Source organism: Boleophthalmus pectinirostris, unplaced genomic scaffold (genome assembly GCF_026225935.1).
Source record: "Boleophthalmus pectinirostris isolate CB_2022bp ecotype Guang Dong unplaced genomic scaffold, ASM2622593v1 HiC_scaffold_6, whole genome shotgun sequence".
In the NCBI taxonomy this organism is placed as follows: Eukaryota; Metazoa; Chordata; class Actinopteri; order Gobiiformes; family Gobiidae; genus Boleophthalmus; species Boleophthalmus pectinirostris.
This window is the reverse complement of record NW_026571447.1, coordinates 5,131,271-5,142,111: the sequence shown is the minus strand read 5'-3', so window position 1 is coordinate 5,142,111 and position 10,841 is coordinate 5,131,271. Positions and strand designations below refer to the sequence as shown.

Here is a 10,841-nt window from a genome sequence, read left to right as displayed (position 1 = left end):
GTTATTAGAGATCCATGCATGTCCACGCACTAAACATTAGACGTCTTATGCAGATCGTGTTTATGTCACGTCTGTCGGTCCAAGATCAATTCTGGACTAAACAAAGTGCAAATTACATCCACTATTCGGATGTCTAACTATGACCCCACTTGGACGTCAATCTGCAGTTAAACATTTGAACCGTGGACTAGGGAATTGTTTTGGACGTCATTGGTACGTCTAACACAGGCACAGGAAAATGACATTATTAATGAATATATAGTTTTAAAATGTATGACAAATATCAACATAATAACAAATAACATTCATTAATATTCATTATGATTATTTATGATTAAACATGTATTCTTTTTTTTTGAGTACATGATATTTTGTTATCTGTTTAATTAACTAATTTACATGTTTGTATATTTATTTGGAAATGTAATTTGTGGAAAATTACAGCCTACTCAAAAAAAAAAAAAAAAAAAAGATAAAAGAAGGTAAGTATTCAGTGGGCCTATGAGTTTAATCATGAAAACGGTCTTAAAGGGCGGCACTGGCGGGCGGCACTGGCGGGGCACTGGCGGGCACTGGCGGGCGGCACTGGCAGGGGCGGCACTGGCGGGTGGTGGCACTGGCGGGCGGCACTGACGTCATCTGTCATCTGACGTCACAGTCTCCACCTTCAGTGGACCGAGATTAGACAAATAAAAATGACCCTAAAAAGACATTCATAAGTGATTTCATTTCAGCCTAAATCCCTTCTGTCATAGTTTTATGTGAAATGTTTGTAACTGTCTATTAAGTACGTGATTAAGTACATGACTGAAGACAATAAACTACTACAACATTGTTTCAACTAGGGATGGGCATTCAATGAAATTTTCTTAATCGATCGTCGGCAGAATTAACGATCGATTATCGATTAATCATTCATGTTTTTATACAAAAATGATCATCATTATTATTACTATCTGCACTACTAATCTGCATAAATAAAATCAACTTTACGACATATAAACCGTAACGACTCTAGAGCCACATCAGCCCGTTTGACATTATAATGTGTTTAATTCAGTTTTGCGCAACTCTCACAGAAACAAAACTTAAAACCGCATCACTAATTTGCATAAACTAAGCGAAGATAAAACTACAGCTCTTGTGTTGCTGATGTGGTTCAATTTCTGTTGGATTAAAAGACATGACTCAGTGGAATACAGGTTAGTGTGACCAGATTTGTGTTTGTCAAAACCAGGACACCGTACGGGGGGGGGAGGTGGGGACTCGTCATCGACATTGTGCGACTCTCTCCTGGCAAAACTTTTTCCACTGGACACAGAAACATATGTGCTGCTTTGTACACTGTGCACATGGACTCACACTTGTCCCGAATGGAAAGTGTGGAATTTCTTATACAAGTCATCGTTGCACATCGTTTGCATTTGCACTTCAGTACGTTGCAGGCTGATCGACATGTACGGACCTGTTTGGTCACTCTACACTACACACAACAACCTACATTCGGTTTGTCGATTAAAATTAACGTAATCGATGAAATTCTTAATGATCAATTATCGATTAATCGACTAATCATGCCCATCCCTAGTTTCAACATTTCTTTGTGCAGTGGGATCAAGATCTCGAGATGGATCCCACTCCAGTGGCACTGAAGAACGGGTCAAATGGAGAAATGAAGTAAACAACATTATAACATAGATCAAAACAGCGTAATGTGAAAGCTTTCACATTTTCACATTTGCTATTCTGAAATCATTCATATCACAGAATCACTAAACATCTAATAATGAAAAAAGAATCAAAAGCATAAGTTCGTGTTACAACCGTGTTCTCATTTATTTCCATGTTCCATAACCCAGACATGTAAACGAGCTGTACAAAATGTCCGACCTCACGACACACACAGCACGTGGTTTCTGACAGCCGCACTCATATTCAAACTAAGCTTTTGTGTGCATACAAAATAAATGTACACTCCTCCATTTGATCTGCAGAAAAATAAAAAATCACTATTTACAAATCGGACACAAGTAGACATCCTGACACTGCAAACGGTCAGGTTTCATTACACAGGTTAAAAGACTTGAATTCAGATACGGACCGATCGAATTATAATGCGATTTAATTACCCATAATCCAGATGTGTGTGTTGGCATGCTAGTCGTTGCTTTACTGCGACGACGAAACTTCACTCTGATCTTGGACAGTTGTGAAAAGCGCCTGAAAACTCATTGTCGTCAAAAATGAGGATGTTCTGGATGCATGAGGTAAGTGGGGGATCATTTTGGACTTTTGGAGTTGTTTTCATGTTTTTAAGACAGTAAAAATCCTCTACAGCATCTTTAAATCTACTTGATGTCACTTTTGATTGCATATTTGGATTGTATATTTGCTGTTCTTGAACTTTGCGTTGCAACAATTCAATTTCAAACTCTTCAAGGTGCATCTTGTATTTTTTTGTGGTGGAGGTTCCGTTAAATGCTTTTCTCCATGTCTGGAATGTTTCACAGTATGGCTTTAAACCTTTCTATCATGGAGACCAAACCAGACCAAGTTACAGGTCAGATCTGTGGAGAGGTGACGCTGTCCACGGTCAGAATACCCCTTTTTCTAGGTATTTTCTGAGCTATAAAACCACCTGTAACTGAATAAATGTGATGTAGAACTGTTTAAAGTCATACTGTGGAACATTCCAAGCAGAGCAATGACATCTCCATAGAAACACCCCCCTGAAAATTTACAAGACCTTTAATGTATAATTTTTCAATATCTGTACACAGCAAAAACTAGAGGGTTAAAATTTCAGGGTAAAATATTTCAGAGTTGTTTTTAACAAAAAAGTGTTATTTTAACTATTTGAAAGTTAAATGGGGGTTTGAGTTGGGGTGATTTACCAGAGTTGATATGGTTAAAGTTAACTTCCCCTAGTGTTAATTCAACTTTCCCTAGTGTTAATTCAACTTTCCCGAGTGTTAATTCAACTTCCCTTAGTGTTAATTCAACTTCAACAACTTTCCCTAGTGTTAATTCAACTTTCAGTGTTAATTCAACTTCCTCTAGTGTTAATTCAACTTCCTCTAGTGTTAATTCAACTTCCTCTAGTGTTAATTCAACTTCTCCTACAGTTAATTCAACTTCTCTAGTGTTAGTTGAGCTTCTCCTCGTGTTAATTTAACTTCCCTTAGTATTCATTTAACTTCTTCTAATGTTTAATCAACTTCCCTTAGTGTTAATTTGGCTCCTCCTACCCAATACTTCAAACTCCGGGGAGAGAAGACCAGTTTGAACCAGTTTTGTTCATAATTTCATCTTAAATTAACTAAAATAAAGTGTAAAAATAAAAGTTAAATCAGGATAACTCTACAAAGTGTTATCTGTTTACGCTCCAAACATTAATATAACTCTTGATTTTGGGGTTAAAGAGGAACTTTGGCCCAGTATTTCTTAATGAACATTTCCAAAAAATGTTAAATTAACTTTGGAACAGATTGGACTCATATAAACTCTGAGAAAATGTTCAAATTAATTCCGCGAGAGTTGATTTTAACACTCCACGTTTTGCTGCGTTCACATTTAGGCCACATCTGGATATGTAAACTAGTCAAACGTGCTCAAACTAAAACTCCAAAACTCTGAATTCAAGTCTTTTTCGCTGCTCTCCCGTTTGCAGCGCACACGCCTCGAATCAGACGTCCTTTTATATTTTTCTTTTGTACAAGATTGAAGCACCTACATTATGATACATGGGTCTGCTCTGGACGGGCTCAGCTCTGGTCCGTGTGTGTGGGAGGTTTGGACTGACCCTATAAGGCAGACCTGACTCCTGGACTCGAGTGTGGCTCCGAGTCCAGGTCAGTCCTTCGCATAATGCCACGAGTAAAAAAAAATACAAATAAAAAGATACATTTGTAAGATTAACTAATACAAATGAGTTAAAGTTGCGCCGTGTAACTTTTTGGTTTGGTTTGAGGTCCGTCATCTGCTTGTTTCTATGGATATGGACACTATAGATAGATTGCTTTGCTCTGGAATGTTCCACAGTATGACTTTAAACAGACCTATGTTTATTCAATTACAGATGGTTTTAAAGCTCAAAAACTGAAAAAAAACTCTCAACAGATCTGACCTGGTCTCCGTGAAGATAGAAAAGTTTAATGCCGCACTGTGAAACATTCCAGACAAAGCAAGAACATCTCCATGGAGAAAAGCTTTTGACGGACGCTCCTCCAAAAAAAGTTACGCCATACGCCTTTAACTGAAGTAAGGAATGAGGTTATGTCCACACTAAATAAAAATAAACATATAAATAAAATACAATATATAATACTCAGTTTTTAAATACTTTTGGACAGCGTTGTATTAGAATTTAGATATGGGTCGGGTACTCAAAAAATAAGAGTAAAAAGTATTTGCAGAAGTAATTGAAAGGATAAACATTAAATAATGCACAAAATCTTGTATTTTCAAAGGACAGACCAAAAAAATACAAATAAATGATAAAGATATTTCTGAAGGAGCACTGCAAGAAACACAAATGTTCAAATTATTTCATATTGTCACGTAAAGTTTTTGTCACTTTAGACTTACTCAAAGTGGGAAGAGGAACCAGAACTTTTACTCGAGTAAGAGTACTTTTACACTGAGAAGGCGTGTTGGAAAACTACTCCGAGAAGTCAAATTTTCCGGGTGCAGTGTGTAACTTTTCTGGTGGAGCGTCCATCGTCTGCTTGTCTCCATGGAGATGTTATTGCTTTGTCTAGAATGTTCCACAGTCTGGCATTTCACTTCTTTATCTCTACAGGGACAGCCATAAGGCCAAGATCCATGTCAGATCTGTGGAGAGGTGACCCCCGCTTACAATAAGAATGCTTTTATTCAAGGTTTTAAGCAATAAAAACTTAATTGAATCCATATAAGATAGATCAATTTAATGACATACTGTGGAATATTTAGGGCAAAAAATAACATTTCCATTGAGACAAGATGGTAGTGGACCCCACACCTGAAAAGTCAAATATTGCACCTGTAATATAAACTTGAGTCCGCCACACACTACAGGATTTTTCAGCCTTAAAAGATTTTTAAACGTGCGACAAAAGGCAAACACCACAGACACGAGGAGAATCTGATGAGATTTTAAATGTCTGAACACAATGACTGCAGCGGGATATGACTGCAGACCGCAGGATATAGATCAGCTGTTTCCTGTCTACAGTAAAACCACTCACTTTGAGAATTAAGTGTTCAAAAATTTTGATCACTGCACTTCTATTTTGGACTACTTCTACACAGTCAAAACTGTGTTATCATTACTTGTGAAATGTGGTGCAAAACTTCAGATACATGATTTTAATGCACTGCGGGTTGGAGATAAAGTCCACAGGGAGCAGACCAGGGGTGCCAAACTCAAATTCACAGAGGCCAAAATTAAAAACTGGGACTAAGTTGTGGGCCAAACTAAATATTTAGTGAAAAAATTCAACAACATCTGCATGTTTTCTCTTCTTTTGAGATATGTAATGTTTAAACTTTTCTTAAAATAAATGTTTAATAATAGTTTTGAATCCAGAACTGAATCCAGAACAACATTTTAAACAAATAATGTCTCTATAGTCTATCTGTAGCTGGGGGGTCAGCTCTAATACATATTTGATATGATCTCAGTGCCCAAATATAATTGTATCATGGGCCAAATTTAGCCCTCGGGCCTGAGTTTGACATGTCTGAAGTAGAGTCACTATCGCTAATCTGCAGCTTCACCTTGATCCGTGCGCTGTGTAGATGTAAACAAACACACGAGAGGAACTACTCTGGCCTTTTTACTTTTAAAGAATTCCTCAAACTGGATTAACAGCACCTTTTTGGGGACTGAATGTCATTATCTGTGGAGGACAAATTCTATAGATAATGTGGATGAGATGCATCAGTTTACAGTGGCTTTGTTGATGTTTGGTGGTCATGATCTGACAGAGCAGCTCAGAGTCACACTGACACCACAAACATGAAATCACAAGCACTTGGGGAGAAGCAAATCGCAGCAAAAATCGGACAAATTCTCCTGTAGTGTGCAGCGACCTTTCCTCAAATATGAATGTACTTGAGTAAATATGACCGAGTCCTGCCCATACTGTATCTACTGGCATTTATAACTTAATTAAATCATGAGTAGCTTTTTTGTCTGCCGCCCTCTGCTGGCAACAGTGGGGTAGTGACGCATTTTGAAAATACAAATTAGCAGCATGGTTCCTGTCAACATGAAGCTAACAGATAAATAGAAAATCAAGAGTAAACGCGACCAGAACGAGTCCAGAGGAAATGTATGGACTTTAAAAACATGGAGGAGCACTTCCTGGTGTCATTGCTTACATAGAGAGTGGAGACTGAGTGTTTTGGTTGTGGACATGTCCTCATTTCTGACCCCGCACAGATAACATCTTCAATAAACACAGCACACAAGCCACGAATGCATTTCACCAGAACCAAAAGTCCAACGTGAGGAACCAGATCTATTCACAGGGATTTAAAGAGTGGGACTGCACTGCAACAAATAACACACGTTTGGAGTTAAAATGTGAGTGAAATCAGAATTTTAATCTGGATTTCACTGGTTTTTGTTTTGTTTTGTTTTTTCCCTAAAATGGCGGTTTAGTGTCAGATAAGAAATGAAATATCCCAGTGGGGCAGGGAAATGGTTGAAAATTCAGTTCAGTTTTGTTTAACCCCTTGGCCAAGATTTAGATTTAAAAAAAAAAAAAATCTGCTGCTGCTCCTGTTTGATTCAGATAGAAAATAATATTATTCATTTGAAAAATGGAATTCAAATAAAACAAAATGACCGAATTACAATATTTAGAATAAGTCAGATTTATTTTAAAATGCTCGGATTCTCCCCTTCCTCTGCTCGCCACGCTAAGTCACCCCCCCTTCAGAGCGCCATTGCAACACAATGAAACTACTGCACATCACGTCAGGTTTGTGAAGTTGTAGTACAGTTTTGTATCATATTTTTGTATATTTATGAAGAATTGTCATGCGGGAGCGTGGCTGACGTAGGCTTGTGGGCGGAGCTTTGGACAGAATCTCACAGTGAAACTTAAAAAGGGTTTGGCTAGGGCACGGGAGAGATCCCTAAATTCCTCAAACATGCATGGATGACATCTAAAACCACTTCGGATATGTTTTTGATGAGGGAACAACGTTAGAACATGGTATAAAACTCAAAAACCTTTACTTAATATCGCCAAATCTTTAATTCTGATTTATTGAAATTTTTTTAAATATTTTTTTTTCTTTTCAGGGTAAAACTTATTATCTTTTTTCCTTTTTGTGTGGGTGTGGGTGTGTAATTGCAACAAAATTCCACTTGAAATGTAATTTGCTGGTACTTTTTTCTAGTTAGATAAAACACTTTTTGTAAGTAACAAAAAAAAAAGTAAAATCCAAATGGACATAACATTCTGAATTCATCTGATTTGAGCTCGTGTAGATTCTTATTTGTTGCAGTGCAGTGTCTATGGCAAAGGTAGAAGTCACTGTGCATATCATGCTGCACTAATATAGTGCAATGTAGAGCCTGGACCGCCACGCTTCCTTGTCCTCCAGTTTCTCCTCACCCAAGTCCACATGAGAGAGAGAAAGAGAGAAAGAGAAAAAAAGAAAGAGAGAGAGAGAGAGGGGCCTGGCTCTTTAGTCGTGAAGAGGATCGACGTGGAGCGCTCCAAACCCTTTACGAGCTCTTCTCTCTGTTTTCTGTTTTGGCACCGTCTGAAGCGAAGAATCTTCAAAGCCCCGGAAAAGTTCGAGATGAGAGGGAAGAAGGGAAGGAGGGGAAGAAGGGAGGAGGGGAGGAGGGGGGCGGATGTGTTGGATCCGGGCAGCACATGTTCGACACACGGACGTATAATCAAATCTGGAAGGTGAACCCAAGATAACGTCGTATTGTTTTCAGTGGCCTGTGTTCACCTGCGTGTGGGCCCAGAGATAATTCTGTCTTCTGGATTACCTCCTCAATACAAGAAGACATCTGAACAGGAAGTGAAATCTGAATTTTAATCTAGATTTTACAGTTTTTTTCCTTTTTTTTTTAGTGGTGGGATTTGATGATTAAAAAAATGAATCAATGAATCACTCAACAATATTTGTCATATTCATTTACTCATTTTCTTCCTGAAGCAGGTCATTTGTTGGAGTTTGGGTCGACGCCTCAGAGCGAGAGCTGCTAGAGCAGAGCGAGTGCGGGCTCAGAGCAAGGCTAGGCTAAGTCTTACAAAGTTCACTTTTAGAAGCTTTGAGGATTTAAATTTAAGAATCCCTACAAAATCTGACCTTTGTGAAGGTTGTTGATTCCCTGTCAGCCGAACACAGGCAGTTTGAATTCTCAAAAAATGCATTTGGCTCTATGGGAGAATTCTTTCTGAGCTCAAACTCCCAGGAGCTGCAGTACCTGGAGCGGCCACTAGTCAGTCTCAATCTGGGACAGAGGGGAATGTCTTATCCAGTTGTTTATTATAGATCCATGATTGTAGTGAGAACAGTGTGCGTATAATTGTCGTACCACGACATGGTGCACTGACAAACATTCTGCATTGTTTGACAAACTGTGTTAATATTTTTAATGCATTATTTTCTTTGTAATTCATTAATCAATTGTAATTAATGTGTTAATGTCCCAGTTTTTTTTTGTTATTATTATAATTTTTTTTTAAAATGGTGGTTTAGTGTCAGATAAAAATGAAATATCTCATTTGGGGAGGAAAATTGTTGAAAATTGTGTTTGATTTTGTTTAACCCATTGACAAGATTGAGCTTTTTTGGATTATTTCCTCCATAGGGGTTTGCTCCTCCCTTCTGTGTGATGTCAGTAACGTGTACAGTGTGATCTGTTCTGACAATCAAAGCACAGGTCAGAACAGGGCTGAACTAAATCTTCACAAAGCTAACTTTTAGGCATTTGGAGGATTTTTTTATTTTTTCTATGTTCATGTTTTGAAAAGGAAAGAGAATTGTTTCTGGGCCCAAGCTTCCGTGAGCTGCAGTACCTCGAGCGGCCACTAGTTGATCTCTGGGGAGTGTTTTCTCCAGTTCTTATTATAGATCCATGATTTGACAGGAGACACAGGGTAGAAGGAGGGTGACCGTGTTGGAAACTGTGACGCAAGTTCATCAGGAATAGGGTGACCAGAATTTAAAAAAAAAAAATCCCCAGTTTTTTGGTGTGAAACGAATGCGTAATTAAGGAAAATTGTTCTGCAGAGACCATTCATGACTAACATTTGAGTCAGTATAGTCACATTTTCTTTGTGTTTTGGTTGTTTTTAAGGTGATTTTTTTGTATTTTACCAAAACAAACGACAATGTATGCCTGTCTTTACTGTTGGCAGGGATCAAATTGGTCCAAAATAGGGACACCTGGAGCATTTCTTGTATAAAACTGAGACAAATCACTGGTTTTAGAGAAATCCACTGGGACAAGGGACAAGGGGTTCAAAACTGGGACTGTCCCGGGTAAATAGGGACGTCTGGTCACCCTAATCAGGAAACGAGAGGAAAGGATCCCAGTGACATTAGTTCTGTAGGAGCGAGAGGGTAGAAGAAAGGCGACCATGTCAGATCCTGCGACACAAGTTGGACAGGAGCGAGAGGGTAGAAGGAGGGCGGCCAGGTTCGCTCGGTTTAAAATGGCTGATCCTCTCCAGGGCTCGGTCCCACGGTGACGAGGACACCCTTCTGTCTCATCGCGTCTTCTCATCTCCTCTCTCATGGCGTCCGTTCGTTTCCAGGTGTCCTCTCGTCTCATCGCTGTCCGCCCGTCTCCAGGTAATCCAAAAGTCCCTCGGTCCTACATGTCCGTGTCTCCGTCGTAGGCCAGCGTCAGAGGTTTTAGGCGGTTGTTGTTCTGTTGCCTCTGTCTCGGAGGTCTCTTTGGCTTTTTGCTGAGGACAGAGGGAGACACAGAGACACAGTTAGACGTTCAGCTTCTTCTCAAGTGATGGACCTGAAGACTGAGGTGCTCTGATATGCATTTTGTTTTAAATAAGATTAATTTACGTGAATGGGAAACATATAAAACACCATAGGAACAGCTAAAGGTGGAATATGTAACTATGTGAGCCTGGTCAGTGGTGAATGGGCGTGATTGACAGGTGGATTAGCCAATCAGGGACATGCAGAGTCTGTCTGTATAGAGGCTTTGCACCGTCACGTGTCCCCCATGGCAACGGTACCTACGCACGCTATGTCATTGACTTCAGCAGCATCGAAGAAACATGGGCAGGTTTTGTTGTGTATTTGGTTGTTCTAGATGCTCTGAACAGGATAAAACGATTCATTTCTTCACTGTTCCTCTGGAAATGACTCATCAGAGAGCTCAAACAAGGGAATTATCGAAAAAAAGACGAGAACTATGGCTAGAGAACATAAACCGCGAAGAGATTTCCAATGGTACCATCAAGGTATTTGCTATTTAAATAGTTTCATAGCTTATTTAATGAGAGAAGCACATTTACTGAACTAAAATGTAAAAAGAAAACATTTGCAGTGTGAGTGGCAGTAGAAACTGTATCTTCCATCGCACATATAAACATGTCACTCGTCGTAGGACCCATGTTTTCTTTATTGTCTTGCTTAACCACAACTGTCTTCTAGAATGAATCGCTTTTTGTGAGTGGATCTTTCAAACGTTCGCGAGGATCTTTTCATGGCGACTCTTTCGAAGTTCGGCTCACAGACTCTTCGACTCGTGCGTCATGTTGATCACAGGAGCCCAGTGTGGGTTCATTGAATCGTAAACTCGTGCAGGTTTTCCTGGATAAATGAATGATATTTTAGTTCAGTAAATGTGC

The 10,841-nt window shown here is 39.1% G+C and overlaps 1 protein-coding gene across 1 annotated transcript in view; it reads right to left on the bottom strand.

Moving 5' to 3' along the window:
- Positions 1 to 9,838: 9,838 nt before the first annotated feature.
- Positions 9,839 to 10,841, bottom strand: part of LOC110156660 (thrombospondin type-1 domain-containing protein 7A-like) — a 594,009-nt gene continuing 593,006 nt past the window's right edge. Inside the window, exon 33 of the mRNA XM_055163373.1 lies at positions 9,839 to 9,932. Coding sequence (XP_055019348.1) covers positions 9,839 to 9,932 — 94 coding nt within the window. The remainder of the gene's footprint in view (positions 9,933 to 10,841) is intronic.